The 19,028-nt window shown below is 45.5% G+C and overlaps 2 protein-coding genes across 2 annotated transcripts in view; both read left to right on the plus strand.

The window, feature by feature from the left end:
- Nucleotides 1–1,814: 1,814 nt before the first annotated feature.
- Nucleotides 1,815–15,673, plus strand: CELA1 (chymotrypsin like elastase 1). Its single transcript, XM_063076036.1, has 8 exons — nucleotides 1,815–1,854; nucleotides 2,519–2,601; nucleotides 3,801–3,901; nucleotides 5,701–5,826; nucleotides 6,706–6,842; nucleotides 8,019–8,164; nucleotides 14,395–14,544; nucleotides 15,572–15,673. Exons 1-8 carry the CDS (start codon nucleotides 1,815–1,817, stop codon nucleotides 15,587–15,589), a joined length of 801 nt encoding a protein of 266 aa, XP_062932106.1. The 3' UTR covers nucleotides 15,590–15,673.
- A 3,148-nt stretch (nucleotides 15,674–18,821) lies between these two features.
- BIN2 (bridging integrator 2) overlaps nucleotides 18,822–19,028 on the plus strand; it is a 38,654-nt gene continuing 38,447 nt past the window's right edge. The window contains exon 1 of the mRNA XM_063115684.1: nucleotides 18,822–18,902. Coding sequence (XP_062971754.1) covers nucleotides 18,822–18,902 — 81 coding nt within the window. The remainder of the gene's footprint in view (nucleotides 18,903–19,028) is intronic.

Below are 19,028 nucleotides of genomic sequence, written 5' to 3' on the forward strand. Positions count from 1 at the left end.
CTGACCAGAATAGGAGATTAGGCACTGATTGCAGCAGTAGAATTTGGTTTTTAAGCAAATACAGATTGAGATTCTCTGGGCCAGGCCAGGAGTACAGAGATGGATGTGAAATTGGCTCTTCCCTTAGAGTTTCACCACTTTGAAGTATGTGATGTCAAGGGGTAACCTCTTGTACTCTTCATCCTGGGGCTACAGCTGTCTCCTTATTCTCCAGAGGGGGCAGGGAGGTGGGAGGAGAATGATAAAAGATGCCCTGGGTTCCCTAGCCCAGCTCAGCTCTCCTCCCTGAGGTCTACTTTGTGTCAGAATGCTGGAATTTGGACTGGAGAGGGAGCCCTCCAGGTTACCTGAGTATTTTGGTTTGAATGTCTCTTCCAAAACTCATGTTGAAATTTAGCTGCCATTGAAACAGTATTGAGAGATGGAGCCTTTAGGAGGTGATTAGGTCATGAGGGCTCTGCCCTCATAGATGGATTAATGCCATTATTGAGACAGTGGGTTAGTTATCGTGGGAGTTTGGCCCCCTTTTTCTCTCTGTCTGGCACACTTAGTTGCCCTTCTGCATTCCACTATGGGATGACCCTCTCCAGCACCATACGCTTGGACTTCCCAACCTCCAGAATTGTGAGCCAAATAAACTTCTGTATAAATTACCCAACCTGTGGTCTTCTGTTACAGCAGCAGAAAACTGACTAAGACACTGAGCATCCAAGTGCAACTCCCTTGAACAGCTTAAGGACCCTGAATAGGTGACAGTCTGTGCAGACTCATTCGAACAGCCTTTTCCAGGCCTCTCCCACTACTGCAGCCATGTAGCTTGGATTCTGGAGTGTCTAAGCAATAAAAGCCCCAGTGGGCCAGGTGATTTTCCTGCTTCCCTGTAGGCTTCCCAGCTTCTCCCTGCCTAAATCAAAATCCCATGATTTGCTACCATCACTGTTCCATGCCAAGTCCTCTGCTCTGGTGCCTGCAATGGCTCTGATCATTTTGTGCCCAATTCAAGGTCTTCTGCCCACCTCAAGGCACACCGTACCTCCATCCTTCCTCATCTACTGACTTTGATGGGCAGAGCCTTTCATCTCCTGGCAGACCCACCTGCTTCTCACCTCGCACACCCTCTGCCTCCACCCTCACAGTCTTCAGGCCGCCTACCTTTCCTGAGAGTTCCCTTTTCTAGCTTGCCCCCATTCTCCTGCTCTAGGAGCTCTCCTTTTGGCTCTCCATCTGAGAGTCTCCCCAAACCTGTTTCTCAGTACCTTCCTCCACCAGAATTCTCCCCACTGTGTCTACTTTGCTTTTGTCTCCCTGCATTTGCACTATGTCTGCTCCTAGGAGCATGCCCCACCTCCCTCTCTGAGTAGGGAGATGCTGCTGTGTCTTCCTTCCTCTTCATAACCACTCTCCCCCTCCCCATCACCCCTCTGCCTCCATCTGCTAGTGCACAGGACAAGTCTCTGCATGTATAGTGAAAGTGAGGACAGTGAAGCAGCGACAGACAGTGAGGGGAGCATCCTGGAGGAAAAGCCAGTCCCAGTTCTCCATTTTATGTCTAAGAGAAGTGTTTGTTGGATGTTTTTCAACTAAGAGCAGATGAGTAATTCGGCCCTGACCTTGTTCTGTCTTTGAATAACAGGTAAATTAGTTTACTTGAAAAGAAATCTTTTCATTTGTATTTCCATGTCACCTGTGATTTTTGCTGCCTTCCAACCGCATCCCTGCCAGCTGGCAGGAAGAAGTCAGTAAAGCTGCTGATAAGAGGAATACAAAGAGGGCTTGGTTCATGGCAAGGGGGCAGTGGTCTACTCTCTGGCAACATGCTGCACTTCCTGGTGTTTGCCGTCCTGGTCCTTTATGGTAAGTAGATCATTTAGCCTGAGTTCTACAGGGAGGAGGATTTCAGCAGAAGGGTCGGAAAGTGTTCCCTAAGCCCAGGACAGCCCCCTATCCCACAGCAGGGTGGGAAACTCTGTGAGTCTAGCAAAAAACTTTACTCTCCTGGAGCCCAAGAGAGAAAAGAGCAACTCCACCAGCCATGCAGGCCACCCTGGGTGGCAGGTCCCTGAGCCACAAAGCAGAGAGAAACCCCTTCCGGGGTCCTGGCTTCCCCACCACCCCTTTCGACAGGAGGACATCCTTGGTAATTGCCTGTCTGGGATGGGCACTGCTGTCCCTGCCCCCTGGAGAATCCTGCCAAAGCATTGGGGGCTAGGGGTAATCCTCAGGCCAAGGGGCGACCTTGAACCACAAGGAGGTTCTAGGGCTCTAGCCTGGTGATTTGAGATAGGTCATTCCTGTATGCCAGAGTTTTGGGGACACCTGGGGGAACAGAAGGCACTCAGACTCCCCTGTTTTCAAAAGGGACTCAGAGAATTCACAGCTGGGCCCCTCATTTGTCAGGGAGGAGCTGTGAATTTGCAGACTAGGCTAACATTCCTCAAAGTACAATTGCCACCCGTCACCCTCACCCCGGACTGACCCCATGCTTAGTCATCACTCACTTTTCTTCTGCCCCACAAAGGGCACAGCACCCAGGACTTTCTGGAAACCAACGCCCGGGTAGTTGGAGGGACTGAGGCCCAGAGGAACTCCTGGCCCTCTCAGGTGGGTATTCCTTCACAGCCCCAGACTTCCACACAAATAAGAGTTACTGTGGATTATCATAAAGTATTGTGTGTTTGTGTATGTCCTTATCAACAGACAGCTCTCCTACTGTCTAGAGCTAGACTTATAAAATGGGTGAAACAAAGCAGGCTTAGGTGGTTTCCTAAACGTAAAAGGCTTGGAAGAGGGGATTTAAACGTCACCAACCACACTCACTTTCCCAAGCACACACCGAAATACAAACTACATTTATACTCCCAGAGACACCACTTGTGCCGTGCTCACCAGACTGTGTACCAGACCTGCACCTCAGACTCCACACACCTTGAAACACACATGCACACACCACTGCACACGATGTGTCTCACCCATGCTTGTGCACACACATACACTCACCCGAGTACAGCGTATTGCTTATTTGGCTATTTAAAGAGATTCCACTTTTGGAACAGGACAGCTGGGCCCTAATTTAAGCAAATCTAATGTGTAAAACTGGCAAGTTTACTGGTGAATAGCAACACTGTGAGGGAATCGCTGCAATTAGGGTTAGTCTCAATTTACACAAGTTTTAGCCCCAATTTTCAGGAGTACAGTTAGTATGTAATATTAGTGCTGGGGAAGGGACATTAACTGATAAAAATGAACATTCCATTGGTATTTTTAAATATTCCCTGAAGTGGGGGGGGTGTGGGAGGGGGACAGGGTATATCTTAAAAACATTAAAACATTGAAGGGAGAGCTCTGGAGACCTAAGCCTGTGGAGCTTAGGAGATAGAGCAATTACTTGAGTACATTTCCTTTCCAATAGGGAATGGAGGTGGAAGGACCTGAGTTCTAGGCCCATTACAATAACCTAGAGAAAGAATGCCAAACACAGCGTGTGTGCGCGCGTGCGCACATGCATGCGTGCCTTTACACCTCCATCCATGTACACTGCAAATATCACCAAATGATGGAGCACTCTTTCCTCCTGACTCCCAAGGCATCTACACACCCCTTTTCAATACCACCCTCCAGGTGGCAGCTACCAACCAATTGATAGCAATTGGCAAGTCAAATAAAATCTATTTGCTATCCCTAGCCCAGAAAATTGGAGACCGTTTTCAGGGACAGCATGAATTTAAGGAGGTGGCATGTAGTTGGGGGCAAAGTCTTTTGAGAAACACCAACCTATCCCTCCTTTCCTCCCTCCCATGTAGATTTCCCTCCAGTACCTGTACAGAGGTTTCTGGCATCATACCTGTGGAGGGACCCTCATCAGACAGGACTGGGTGATGACAGCTGCTCACTGTGTGGACAGGTGAGAAAAACAAGGATGAGCTTTTCTGAGTCCCTGGGAGGAGAAGAGGCTAGCCCTTCTGGAGGAATATATAACTTTGGTTCCTCAGGGCAGGACTTTAAGGGGGTGGGCAGTGGGCCATTGCCCAGCCCTTTCATGTTTGATGGGCTGTGGGAGGTAGTATAGTGAAAAGTGCAAATTTTGGGGGGCCGGCCCGTGGCTCACTCGGGAGAGTGCGGTGCTGATAACACCAAAACCATGGGTTCAGATCCCGTATAGGGATGACCGGTTCACTCACTGGGTGAGCGTGGTGCTGACAACACCAAGTCAAGGGTTAAGATCCCCTTACCGGTCATCTTTTAAAAGAAAAAAAAAAGAGAGAACAAAAAAAAAAAAAAGAAAAGTACAAATTTTTGAGTCAGGCAGGCTCAGGTTCAAATCTCATTCCACCAAATTCTAGCTATGTAACCTTGGCAACTAACTTAGCTTCTCCAGGCTCCCATTCTCCTATCTATGAAACAAGGTAATAATACCTACTTTATAGAGTTCTTGTGAGGATTGAATAAATACTTAAGTGCCTCATCAACATCTGACTGGTAACTATTTTTTCATATTTGTCTGGAGCAATGCTTCTCAAATTTAAGTATGTATCAAAAAAGAAAAAAAAAAAGAAGAAATTTAAGCATGCATCAGAATCACCTGGAAGGCACAGAGTGCTGAGTTCCAGCCAGCAGTTTCTGATCTGGTAGGTCCAGGGTGAGGCCTGTTAATTTGCCTTCCTAAGAAGTTTGCTGCTGGTCCAGAGACCACACTTTAAGAACTACTAGTGCTTTTTTGTTTGTTTTTTTAAAAAAGATGACCGGTAAAGGGATCCCAACACTTGACTTGGTGCTGTCAGGACCACGCTCTCTCAAGGGAGCCAACCCGCTCTCTCAAGTGAGCCAATCGGCCATCCCTATATATAGGGATCTGAACCCATGACCTTGGTGCCATCAACACCACACTCTCCCAGCGCCGCACTCTCCCGAGTGAGCAACAGAGCTGGTATCTTTTTTTTTTTTGTCCTTTTTTGTGACCGCGCTCAGCCAGTGAGCGAACCGGCCATCCCTATATAGGATCCGAACCCGCGGCAGGAGCGCTGCTGTGCTCCCAGCGCCGCACTCTCCCGAGTGAGCCACAGGGTTGGCCCCTAAAGTGACTGTTTTTTAACTTCACGGTATAGGTCATGAGCGTGTCTTTCTTTTTTTTTTTTGCAGCTAGCCAGTATGGGGATCCAAACCCATGACCTTGGTGTTACAAGGCTGTGCTCTAACCAACTGAGCTAACTGGCCAGCCCCTGCACCACACTCTCCCAAGAGAGCCACTGCTAGTTTTAGGGGCCGGCCCGTGGCTCACTTGGGAGAGTGTGGTGTTGGTAACACCAAGGCTATGGGTTCAGATCCCTAGATAGGGATGGCCAGTTAGCTCACTTGGGAGAGTGTGGTGCTGACAACACCAAGTCAAGGAATAAGATCCATTTACTGGTCACCTTTTTTAAAAAAAAAAGAACTACTAGTTTAGAAGTTTATACTTCACTCGTAATCCCTCTGTGGCTGAGAGCCATTATTTCATTTATACTCACCACACTTCTCCCAGGTTACAAGATATCCAGCCTGTGATGTTTAGCTTAATAAACTTCAATAATGAAGTTGAAGCCTAGTCCAGGTAAGATGGGTTACCGTCTAAAGGACAATATATAAGACGGCTTTCCAATTTTTCTCTAAGAGGGAAAAGAGAAGGTTTGAGCTCCCATCACTCAGGGCTTCTTTCTCTCATTCCAGTGAAATGACCTTTCGTGTGGTGGTTGGAGACCACAACCTGACCCAAAACGATGGCACCGAGCAGTACGTGGGTGTGCAGGACATTGTGATACATCCATCCTGGAATAGCAATAACGTGGCTGCTGGGTAGGACAAGGCCAGCTAACCTGGGCTGGGAGGTGGAGGGCCAACTGGCCAGCAATTGGGTCCCGGCTTCCTTCACACGTTCTCCCAGAGGTCTAGAGGGATTACATTACCTGAAACCTAGTCCGGGGCTTGTGGCGTGGCCTTTTGCTGAGGAGCCCAGTTGAGCCTGACAGAGGGTACCATGTCCTGGAGGAAACAATGAGCTGGCTCATTCATCCAGAACGACTTTGAGAATTTAGATTTTGGAGGGCTTGAGAATTTTTGAAGATCTTTGGGATTTGTTTGATCTAGGCTGTTTGCATGATTAGATTTACCTGAAGCCCCTTCTCTGCAGAATTTAGTTTTTCTGTTTTTATTGTTTTTTAAAAATTCTTACTTGTTATTCACTTTATGGAATAGACTTCATTGCTAAAGTAAATTTATTAAACTGAATCTTACATGTGAAAACTGCAAGTTGGAAACTTTTGAAAGAGAAGTCATTAAAATGGTGGTCAGTTCTGTAGTGTGGAGAATGGGATTGGTTCAGGTAACTAGGCTATTTCTGCAGGTCTTTCAGAGCCATGCAGCCTTTTACATTTTTCTTCTTTGAGAACTCTGCCACCAAGATCACACCACTCTGCTCCTTTCTGATTCCCCATTCTCCATTTCCCTAGGTTGCAGAGATCAGTTAGGCTGCAATTCCAAAATCCCACCAGCAGATGATGCTGCTAAACATATAATGTCCTGCAACCCAAGTGTGTAATTGCTCGAGTTTGAGGCTTAGCAAGTTAAGCCTCCTTCTAAGTTATTGGTTTCCAATTCCATGGGGACACAAAGGCTTAGGGCTGACCTGAGGTAAGGACTGATCCCATGAGTAAGTCATTTCCTTTCCTTCTGCAGCTATGACATCGCCCTGTTGTACCTGGCCCAGAACATTACCCTCAATGACTACATCCAGCTGGGTGTTCTGCCCCAGGAGAAAACCATCCTGCCTAAAAACAGTGCCTGCTACATCACAGGCTGGGGCCTGACCAAGAGTAAGTCACCTACATTGGCACCCCCCACAGTGATCTTGATTAGGTAGCTGAGCTTCTGGGGCACATTATAGCCAGAGACCAGGAACCAAAAGAACCATAAACTAACCAATGTATTAAATCAAGCTAAGAATGGGCTGTGGAATAGTCAAGTCAGAGATTCATGGACTCTTAGAACTAAAGAAAGTCTTACCTCAGAGAGTATTTTGTACCATCCCCTCACTTTATACACGAGGAAACTGAGGCCCAAAGAAATTAAGAACCATGATCATATGACTAGTTAGTAAAAGCTGGGTCCAAAACCAGGCATCCTGGCTCTCACTCTGGTGCTCATCACATCATCATGCTACTTCCATAGGCAGGCACTGGGCTGTGAGTTGGATGAATGACCCAGGAGCAGCTGCAGATCAAAATAAGTCAGGAGCAGAGGAGGCCTCAGCTCTCTTGGTCATCACGGAAGTATTTCTGGTAGGGAACATTATTCAGATAACATGGAAAAGTGGAAGGCTATGAAGAGAGATAGTTAAAAAGGGCAGAAACTAAACGTGACACGGAAGTCTGTCAGCCATCAGACAGTATTTGGGCTTCTGGCAGAGAGTGGCCAGTCTACTGGGAAAACTTGGAGTTGGGAGAGACACATGCTTCTAATCCAGCTCTGCTCTGTTCATTTAATGTCATTGTGGTTCAATTTCTTGATCCATAACATGAAAGTATTGTTGTAATGATCCAAAGAAATAATACACATGCAAAGGCTTTGAAAAGTCAAAAGAGCTAGATAAAGGAAAGCTGCACCAAGCTCTTAAGAAATGGAAAACAAGCATGCACAATCCCAGTTCTGTTTCATGAGGCTTACAGTGTAAAGAGGAAGCAGAACAGACAGATAAGTTTTCAACAGATACAACCATTCTAGTTACTTAAATAAGTGGAAAAAAAGCAGGAGTAGGACTGGCGGTTTGGAGCCTAGGAACAGTGAGCAACGATGACTCCCTGAGGGGAGGGACCTGTAGCTGCCATAGAGTCAGAGTAGAGAGGAGGATCCATGACATGCAACAAACAGAGAGAAGGGGTTTGCTCTGGGTTCAGCTTCCATCAGAGCTTGGGAAGGTTTAGCAGGGCAAGGAACGTTTTTTTCCTCGACAGCATCTGAGGCTGACCTCCAATGCTGTGTCTCCTGTTCAGCCAATGGGTGGCTATCCCAGACCCTGCAGCAGGCTTACCTGCCCTCCGTGGACTATGCCACCTGCTCCGGCTCTTCCTACTGGGGCTCCACTGTAAAGAGCACCATGGTGTGTGCTGGAGGAGATGGAGTTCACTCTGGATGCCAGGTAAATACATACAGGAAGTGTCAGAGTCCCACCCCAGATCCTGTCACTCTGCCTCCCAAAGTCCCCCCCTTTCCCACCCCCTTTTCCACACCATCTCTCATTCCCATGTATAGACTCAACTTTCTACTCTGGCATTTGAGAGAGAATGATTCTGTGGTAGTAATGCTATACTCACAGAATGTCAAAGTTGAAAGGAAACTTAAAATTCATCTTGCTCAATGCTCCCCACCTCAAAAGCTTGTACGTGGCGCAACATTTGTGTGTTGGCATATGTGTGTATTTTCAGAAGTTGTTCATAACCTAGATTTTTTTATGGCAGCGATGGGGTTGGGCCTGGAGGGGTAGTTGTAATTGTGTGTGACATAACCTCCCCATCAATCCCAACTTTTCTAGAAGTTTCTACACCACCACCCCTTTACCCCAGTAGTATTTATGGCAGTATGTACAGGTAGGTATGGTAGGGGAAAGTGTACAAAATAATTTTATATCAGTTTATATATAATAGAGAGAATCTTCTATTTACACAAGATCAATCAACAATAAACCATCTTACAGTTTCTTAATGCAGTTCAAGAAATGTTCATTGTGTGTCTACTATATTCCAGGCACTGTGCTAAGTGCTAGTGATATAAAAATGAATCAAACAGTGTCAAGTGGAGAAACCAGAGGGGCACACACCCAACAGAACATTGTAATACAATGTGGTTAAGTGTTATAATAAAGATATGCGTAGGGTGATATGAGAGCCCAAGGATAGATACTTCCCTCCACATGCTGAGGTCACAAAAAACTTGCCTTCTCCAAGAAAGTGGAATCCATAAGTGAGTCCTGAAAAAGTTAAATAGGAGTAAGCCAGGAAAAAATGGGAAAAGATGTTCAGAGGAAGGGAACAGCATGAATAAAGGCACGGGGCCAAGAAACAGCCTAGAACACATAGAGGATTACAGCATGTTCCCTGTGGCTAGAGCAGTCTGTTTTTGTATGGTGCATGAGCTAGGAATGGTTATTACATTTATGAATGGTTTTGTTTTGGGTTTTTTTGTGGCTGGCTGGTACAGGGATCTGAACCCATGACCTTCTTGTTACCAGCACCACGCTCTAACCAAATGAGTTAAACAGCTAATCTGCATTTTTTAATGGTTAGGGAAAAAATTTTTTTAGTGAATATGTCATGACATGAAAAATACATAAAATTTTGGTGTCCATAAATAACATTTTAGGGCCAGCCTGTGGCTCACTCGGGTGAGTGTGGTTCTGATAACGCCAAGGCCACAGGTTCGGATCCCATATAGGGATGACCGGTTAGCTCACTGGGTGAGCGTGGTGCTGACAACACCAAGTCAAGGGTTAAGATCCCCTTACCGGTCATCTTTTAAAAAATAAAAAATAAAAATAAAAATAAATAAATAAATAAAATTTTGTTGTGACACAGCCATAGTTGTTCATTTATGCATCGTTTATGGCTGCTTTTTCACTGCAACACAGTAGTTGCAACCGAGACTGTGTGGCCTGCAAAGCATACAATATTTACTATTTGGCCTTTTACAGAAAAAGGTGGCTGGCCCCTAGGCTAGAACATAAACTATTATCATACTAAGAAATGTCAAGAGATGAGGCTAGAGAGGGAAGCAGGTGCCACATGACTTACAGCTTCAAATGCCATGCTTAGGGACCTGAACTTCATCTCTTAGGCACTAGGAAACCACTGAAGACATTTTGACAGGGGAACAGCATGCTCAGATGTGCTTTTTAGAAGTGTTCTCTTATGACAGTGTAGGCCATGTTTTTAAAGAGGGCAAGAGAGGCAGGGAGGCTGGTTACGGGGCTATTGCAATGATCTAGGCTAGAAATTTGAGGGCCTGAATTAGGGCAGCAGTGGTAGAAATGGAGAGGAGAAAAGAAGGAAGAGGATCTGGAATGACTGTCAGGATTCTAATTTGGGGAAGGGAGTTGCTACCTCAAATGAGAAGATTTATAGGATTTGAGAGGGAAGGTGATGTGTTCAGTTCTGGACAAGTTGAGTCTGGGGTCCCAATGGAATATTCAGATATTGATAACCAGTAAGAAATTAGATATAGGAAAGTGGAGCCTGAGGGAGAGAGGTGGGCTAGAGATACCCTTAAAGTAAATGAGATGTTAGGGAAAAGTTGTAGAATGAGAAAAGAGCAGTGAGTTGGGGAAGAACTGTCAGAACATAAATACTTACGTGCTTCAGCGATGGGTGGAGGACAAAGAACTCACTAGGATCTAAGAAAGAAGGACTAGAGGTAAGAGAAAAACTTGATAATAAGGATTTTACAAAATCTCAGGAAGGGCCGGCCCATGGCTCACTCTGGAGAGTGTGGTGCTGATAACACCAAGGCCACGGGTTCGGATCCCTATATAGGGATGCCCAGTTTGCTCACCTGGGAGAGCGTGGTGCTGACAACACCAAGTCAAGGGTTAAATCCCCTTACTGGTCATCTTAAAAAAAAAAAAAAATCAGGAAATACTGACAGATCATCACATAGTTACAATGCAGCCAGGAGCCACAGTGGAAAAGAACTGAGAGTGGCCTTTTTGGCAATTGGTGGGTCACTGGTAACCATGACAAGAGCAGTTTTGATGGAGTGGGAAGGGCAGAAGCTCAACTGAAGGGTTAGGAATAAACAGGCAGTAAGAAGTGTAGCAGAGAGGCTGGCTGGTTTGCTCAGTTGGTTAGAGCACAGTGTTATAACACCAAGATCAAGGGTTTGGATGCCCATACTTGCCAGCCTCCAAAAAAAAAAAGAAAGAAATGTAGCAGTGAATGTAGATTACTCTTCCAAAAATCTTGTTTGAAAGGGAAGACAGAAAAAATCTGGTAGTTTTAAAGACAGCAAGTCATGGAGGGGGTATTCTTTTAAGAGGGATGAAAATTGAGTACGTAAATAGGCCGAGATGAAAAGATCCTGTGGACTCAAAGAGAGGGAATAATGGATGGCACAGGATCCCACAGGAGAAGGAAGACGTAGAACCAAGAGCACAGGTGGAGCTGGCCTTGAACAGGGAGAGGCAAACCTGTGAATGAGAAAGGGTTTGCAGGCCAGGGAGCTGGAAGTTGACAGGTGTTACGCATTATTGCTTCTAGTTACTCATGAACTAGAAGGAGTCAGCTTGACTGCTGGAAATGAAAGGACAAAGGTTGTATGGGTCTGGAATAATTAAGGTGAATGGGAGAAGAATTGTCCTCCAAGATGTTGCTGATAGACTGAGGTTGGAGACCAGCAATGACCATGTGGTGTATGATTCACTCCATTTTACTCAAAGACCCAGTTGTAGAGAATGGATTAATTCAGGGCCGGGTTTTCCTGCCTCAGTGGGGCAAAAGGACAGGATTGCAGATCAATTGCAAAGTCCAAGCTAGGTGGAGGAGGAAGAGAAGTCATCAGGAGGCAGGTACACTGGCTGAAGTTGTAGAATGAAAGGATTAAATGGGGTTTTGGTGAGTGCAAAGAACTATGGAAATAAGGTGATCAACTCATCCCAGTTTGCCCAGACTTTTCTGGTGTTAAAAAAAAATGTCCTACATTCAGATCCCTGTCTGTACCTGTCAGCTGCCAAAAGAAAAAGAAAAAAGTCCTGTTTCCCGGAAACTCTACATGGGAATAAGAGAGAAAAAAAAGGAGGCGGTGGGGGCGGGGAGTAAGAAAGAAAATTCTGATCCTCGTGCTAGCCAGCCACCAAAAAAAAAAAAGAAAGAAAAAAAGAGAGACACTAATGCATAATGCAACCTCTTCCAGGTCCTCATCAGCCAGCTCCACCTATAACCTTCTAATGTTTAGTCTTTCTGAGTTATGTCCCTTTGCTCTCTCTCAAGGCCTCGAATTTTGAAAAACTACAGTATTCTTCTTCTGGCTACTATTCCAAATTGACAGTTCTCTGAGGCCAGATCTCCGGGTTCCTTCCTACTAGAGTTTCCCAACTATCATGTCTTCAGAATTCTGGGTCCCCAACCTTTCTCCTCACAGTGGATTCACTGAGTCCCTCCAGCTTCAATCAGCCCGTTCCCACTGAGTTCTTTTCCAGCTCTCCTTCTGCCCTAAAATCCTCAGTCACACTCTCTATCCCTCCAGAGCCTTGGTCTCTTTTCAGATCAATTAGCACAAGACAATGGTATTATATACAGTTCAATTATCTTCCATTCCTCGGGCCCCTAATATATTCTCAAATCCCTGGTAGAATGTGAGTTGAAGAGATTCAGGTTGTTTTGAGTATGATAATCTCAAGAAAACATGTTTTCCTAAGCAGTAGTGGGGGTGGGGTATAGTTAGTTCCTCTTTAAAAGAATTACCTCCAATGTGAACTTTTTGGTCTCTTTCCTTAGTTCTCTTTTAAGTTTTAATTTTTATTGAAGCTCTACCTATTAAATTGCTTAAATTGGCAAATAAGACTATGAGGCTCAATAATGGGAAATAGTCATTGCGCACCCTTCACTCTTAGTTCTCTCACCCAGTCAAGGCCACTTTCAACTCTTTCCAGCGGATTCTTTTGGAGTCTACCTCCCTACCTTTAAAATACATGTATTTACATTGCTACTTAATTTATAAGTTCAGCCATTGAAGCCGATGTGGATCTCTCCCCCTTTTATACACACGTATCTGCCCCCCAAGAATGAAATTTCCTATCCCCACCTCAGCCTCCCAAAATAATTTTTGTTAGATCAACATTCAGTGTTTATTATGATTATGTAAAATGCTCTTCACAACTAAATCAAGTAGTATTCTAGGATTACTTTTCCATTGCTGCATAATTTTTGTTGTTGTTGTTTTCCTGGGCTGAATAATTGTTTTTTATTTGCTTAATACATAGTCAACTTATCACTAATTCAGCTCAACACTCTCCACTAATTTGTAAGTGACCTGTTTCATCTTCTCTTGACCCCAGCAGTCTGTGTCTTGTTATGGGTCTATTTGTGTTCATTGTGAGGGACACTAAGTAGGTTTTTTCATTCTGGAAACTCCCGACCTTTGGTTCTGAAAATGCTTGTTTGTAGATGATTTCCTCCCCTCCATTTTCAGTTTTCTCTTTCTAGAATTTCTGTTATTCACACGTTTACCTCCTAAACTGGTCCTCTTATTTTCTTTATATTTTGTTTATTCTACTTTATGTTCCAACTCTTCCAATCTTTCATTTTTACTATCAGATTTATAATTTCCAAAGGCTCTTTATGTTCTCTTAATGTTCTGTTTAATGGCATACTGTTCTTGTATTATGGATGCAATATTAATCGTAGTTTTATTGCTTGTTTTCTTTTGCCTGCATAGTCTTGGTTGCCTTCATTTTAAAAATTTATTTCTTTGTCTCTTTGTTTTGATCTTTCTTTTTATATTAGAGGCTTTCTTTAGATGTTTGGTGATCCATGCTCTTATTTCAGAGTAGGGTGGTAAAAAGCAGATTGGTACCTCTGAGTCTTAGGTGGGATTCATCTATAGCGGACTTCTCTGTCAGGTGATCTGGCTAGACCATTTTGTTGGAGGACCTCTAATGTCAGTATCTTCAGGTATCTTCTCTTGGACTGGTCAGATCTTCCAGAGAAATATATTCCAATATTTTGCCTGACATTAGAGACCTGGCATTCTGGGAGCTGAGCAAGAAAGCTTTCAAGGTCACATTCTTTTTTTTTTTTTTTTTTTTTGCATCTGGCCAGTACATCAAAGTTATATTCTATAAACCCAGGTTCCTCTAAGTCTGCAAATGTAACCACTACCCACTGCATCACTTGCTCTCCTCTTCACTCAGTTTAGTTAAACAAGTGTTGACTACCTACAATGAATCTAATTGCTTGTTCTAAATGCCCTACTTCCTTTACCCCAGGTTCAATTTAAGTCAATAAAAGCTGTTAAATTTAAGATGTTCAAAATTCTATGCTAGCACTGTGGAGAGGAAAGATATCAGTAAGACATATTTCCTGTCTCAAGAAGCTCATAGATATGTGTGGGAGGTAGAAACAAATGATGAAACCAAAAAACAAGGCAGAACATGACATAAATGCTGCAAAAGAGAGGAAGTATTATGGTTGTTTAGAAAGGAAGAAGAGATTAGGTTCATTTTGATTGTGAAGATATAAAGAAAGAAGAGATTTGAATTGGAGCTTTAAAACTGTATAGGATTTCACAAACAGAGATTGGGGTGGGAGGAGTATAAGCTAAAACAAAGGCTCAAAGATCAAAAGATCTGGAGTTTTAGGACTCTGCTTCTCCTCCCTGCAGGGTGATTCTGGGGGTCCCCTCCATTGCTTGGTGAATGGCCAGTTTTATGTACACGGAGTGACCAGCTTTGTGTCCAGCCTGGGCTGTAATGTCTACAGGAAGCCCACGGTTTTCACCCGGGTCTCTGCTTACATCTCTTGGATAAATAATGTGAGTCCTCTCAAATGATGGGTTGAAATAGGGTCACATGCAGATCCAAGCACTGGCTGGGCTGCTGAGCAAAAATTGGGTTGGGGAAGCCATCATCTTCCTTACTATATTTCATATGTTTACTCCTTTCCATTTCCCTCTGTAGTGCACTTTCTTTCAATAATGCTGCCATCCTGAGTGCCCCTTCACATACCCAGTTAGCAGACTTCACTGTACTGTTTACTGCTTAGTGTAAGATGGTGGCAACATCAGTTCTGATCCAGGCACACATCAGTGCTGTCCTAACTCAAAGCCATATGAAAAATCACTTCAGAAAGGCCTGGGGTTTTTTTGTTTGTTTGTTTGTTTGTTTAAAGGCATGCTTGCGGGGCCGGCCCATGGCTCACTTGGGAGAGTGCAGTGCTGATTAACACCAAGGCCATGGTTCGGATCCTATATAGGGATGGCTGGTTGGCTCACTGGGTGAGCGTGGTGCTGACAACACCAAGCCAAGGGTTGAGATACCCTTACCGGTCATCTTTTTAAAAAAAAAAATTAATTAATTAAATTTAAAAAAATAAAGGCATGCTTGCTCCTGGGCAAGGGAAGGAGACACCAACATCCTCTCTTACAAGTTCTTTTTAAGGTCATTATGAGAATTTGCTCTAACTTTTCAGAGGTTTTACCACGTTAAACAATGCTTGAGAGTTAGTTGAAACTCTGCCTACACTGATCTAGTTAGTGATAGAGCCACACAACACATCTCACTGTACCCCCAGCCTTCAAACACATTGTGAAGACTTGTGGCATAAATCTCGGCTCACAGCCATTTCAAGGTCTGTCCTTGCCACTATGTCCTGGGTATGTGCCTATAACACTGAGGTATCCTGACACAGCTAAGACCTACTCCCTGCCCTTCCCTCAGGCCCACACCCTCTCAACTCCCCATAAACCAGTACAGGACCATACTTAACTGAGAGCCCTGAGGAAATAAGAAAGGAGGTGGGCAGAAATTACTGACTATGGACATAACTGTCTTTTTCTTCAGGTCATTGCCTCCAACTGAACATTTTCCTGAGTCCAGTGGCCTTCCCAAGATGTTTCTTAGATCTGCAACAGGACTTGAGGTCAACAAGGGAAAAACATTCTAAGAGACTATTGAGCCAGATACAGAAAAAAACAAATAAAACTGAATATGCTTTACCATACTGTCTTTCTTTTTTTTTTTGGTCTGTTTTGTGACGGGCACTCAGCCAGTGAGTGCACCGGCCATTCCTATATGGGATCCGAACCCACGGCGGGAGCTTTGCTGCACTTCCAGAGCGGCACTCTCCCGAGTGCACCATGGGCTCGGCTCCTCATACTGTCTTTCTATTTGTACTAAAGCCCTCTAGAAAAAATGCAGGTATGGACCCAAGCTGGATTTTACCACATCTCTGGGCTGGTTCTTCCCTTTACCAGTCCACAAACTAAGCCCAGTGAGAGTGGTTTTACATGATCTGTTTTTGATTATTTCAGGATCTACCTATCCATTAGTCTGTCCATCTTCCCCTCTCTCCTATGCATATTTGCTATATTCAAAGGCATAGAGTACTTTTTAAAGTTCCTAAGTGACTAAATGTGCCCTAACTTTCCTAGGTAGATTGTGGGCTCATCCTTCTTTTGTTTCCCCATTCAATGCCTAGAACAGGTGCTCACCCCAAACTTCTGGGTGGTGGCAACTACTAGGATACACTAGAGGTAGGAGTATAGGATTCGGAGGTAGATCAGATGCCAGAAGACTAAGAAAGTATCAAATTAGAAAGGAGACTGGGGAGCAAAGAATAGGAAAAAGGAGAAAAGAAGGTACCTAACAAAGTAAGGAAAAAATCTTTTCGGCAGAGCAAAAAGGAAGAGGCCACAACAATATGGGGCCTCAAGCTAAGCTAAGTGTGAATCAGCAGTTCAAGGCTAGAACTAAAATAGTCAACCGGATCCAGAGTTCTATAAACCACAGAGAACTGGGAAGCTAATAATTCTGCTCAATCCTGGCCAGGGCTCAGTCTGTTAGAGTGGCCTCGGAGAAAAAGAAGAGGGAACTGAAAGGAGAAGGCTGTGTGAACATAAGAAGCAGCTTTTCACAGCCATCATTGGAGACCAGATAAGAGGGACTAGGGTAGTAAGCATCATAGCAGGAGAAACTAGCTGAAACAGGTCCTGGAATTGGTAAGCTGCTATATCAGCAGAGGCCTTTAGAACACTGTATATATTATAAAAGGCTGGGCTGGAGTCAGGACACCTGTGTTCCCATCCCAGTTCCACCACTGAGAAGCTGGGTAACCTTGGGCAAGTCACCATCCCTTTCTGTGACTTGATTTCCCCATCTCGTTAATTTCTAATGGTTCTTCCTGCTAAAGAGAGGTTCTTAGGAGGCAGTGGCTGGGCTGCATTGCTGAGGGTGCTGTGGAGTCCTAGGAGGTATCGTCCTCCTTCTGGTAGTGACACACAGTCTTGTCTCTGTGTTCTTGCAATATCACCATTCTCTGGGCTTCTCCTGACTCTTCCCCATCCAATATCAGGTGCTTCCATTTTGTTCACTCTGCCTCTTCCAGACTGAACCAAAACTAACATCCAGAAAAAACCCTAATTACCTATTGTCTGAAAATGTTGTATCCATTTCTATAAATGAATTAAGCACATTACATTATATCATCTGATTACCAACCTATCTCCACCTCCAGACGTTAAGCATCTTGAGATCAGGGATTACATCTTATCTATCCTTGGCTTTCCAACATCCAGCAATGCCTGGCACACAGTTGGCCTTGAGTGCAGTATGTCTGAGGGAAAGAACTAGAAATCAATAGCAGACAAGGGCCTATAATTTTGTCAGGCCTCCAGGAATTGTATTTTGACCTTCTTCACTTCCTTGAGGGCCTTTTACCTCCACTGTAAAATCCTGAGTAAACGGTTCCTCCAAACCTAGTCCTAATTTCCAGCTATCCCCTCAAACAGGTCAAGAGTAACTTCCATTTGGAGACCTTTACCCCAATTTCTACAATCTGTCTGTGTTCACATTCTGCCTCCATCTGGCACACAGTACTCCAATTAGAAAAACTTGCCCCCATCCCCAGCACAGGCTTCCATACTCTCCTCCTCAGCCTTTTTTTTTTTTTTTTTTCTCAATAAGATCATCTTCTTTCCTAACTATCCCCATTTCCATCTCCAGCTCAGTTGTTTCTCCCTTTCAAATCCACATATCTACATATTTTGTTTTTAATAAAATATGCCTTTTATTAAAACAAACAAATTGGGCCGGCCCCGTGGCTCATGGTAGCGCCGAGGCTGCGGGTTCGGATCCTGTATAGGGATAGCTGGTGTGCTCACTGTCTGAGCGTGGTGCGGACCACACCGTGCGGAGGGTTGCAATCCCCTTACTGGTCAGAAAAACAAAAACAAAAACAAATCCAGATCTGGAGTCCTGTCCCCTTTCTGCACTGTGCCCCTACCAGTTCCTGGCCCAGAGCCAACCTGTCTGGCAGGGGCTAAACTGCAACCTGGAGCAAGAAATAGTTTACTTGGCGAGCCAGCATGAATACCCATGGAACTGAAACACGTTTTCTTTTCTTTTTTCTTTTTTTTTTTTTTAAAAGATGACCGGTAAGGGGATCTCAACCCTCGGCTTGGTGTTGTCAGCACCACGCCCAGCCAGTGAGCAAACCGGCCATCCTTATATAGGATCCGAACCCGTGGCCTTGGTGTTATCAGCACTGCACTCTACCGAGTGAGCCACGGGCCGGCCTAAACACGTTTTCTGATACAATAAATACGCTTGCCGAGCGGACCTCTCAATATTTTCTGCCCCCTTGTGTCATTTATTTTCCAGTCTGATCGTGATAGCTAATTCGCTTTCCGGAACGAATGATCTTGGCCCGCATTTGCAGACCCTGCTCCTTGGGGCCGTGTTCCGGAACCGCACGGCTGGAGGTTCGAGGTTGGTCTAGAGTGGGCGCCGCCAGAGGGCAGGCCCAAGGCCCGGCGCTTCTGCTTCGGCGCAGCCCCACAGCGAGCTGCGGAAGCCCAAGTCGGCCTCGGAGCTGCTCTGGGCCGCACCTCCAAGCCGGAGTGCGGTAGCCCATGGGGCGGGCCGGGGTCGGAGCCGGCCTCGGTGTGACCCTGGGGTGGTCCCGGGAGGAGGCCGAGGCCCGCCCGCCCCCGCCGGATGCGAGGCATGCTGGGAGCCCACACTTCCTCCTCAGGGGCCTCTAGAAAACCACAGGGCGCCGGGGCCGGGCCGTCGTCCCCAGGGAGCCGGCGGGATGGCTGAGGGCAAGGCTGGCGGCGCCGCTGGCCTCTTCGCCAAGCAGGTGCAAAAGAAGTTCAGCAGAGCCCAGGAAAAGGTAGGCGGCCGCCGGCGAGGAGCCCAGGCCCGGGCCGGGCGTGCGTGCGTGCCGGGTGTCCAGGGCCCCTGGGAGGCCTGGGCCCAAGAGGAGGGTCTCCAGCTCACCCCCGCCCCCGCCCCGAGA

The sequence above is a fragment of the Cynocephalus volans genome, chromosome 12 (genome assembly GCF_027409185.1).
Source record: "Cynocephalus volans isolate mCynVol1 chromosome 12, mCynVol1.pri, whole genome shotgun sequence".
Lineage (NCBI taxonomy): Eukaryota > Metazoa > Chordata > Mammalia > Dermoptera > Cynocephalidae > Cynocephalus > Cynocephalus volans.

Coding starts and splice junctions, on each gene's coding strand:
- CELA1 (XM_063076036.1), top strand. CDS start 1,815: ATGCTGCACTTCCTGGTGTTTGCCGTCCTGGTCCTTTATG. Junction 2,602..3,800: donor GGAACTCCTGGCCCTCTCAG/GTGGGTATTCCT, acceptor CCTCCCATGTAG/ATTTCCCTCCAGTACCTGTA. Junction 3,902..5,700: donor GCTGCTCACTGTGTGGACAG/GTGAGAAAAACA, acceptor CTCTCATTCCAG/TGAAATGACCTTTCGTGTGG.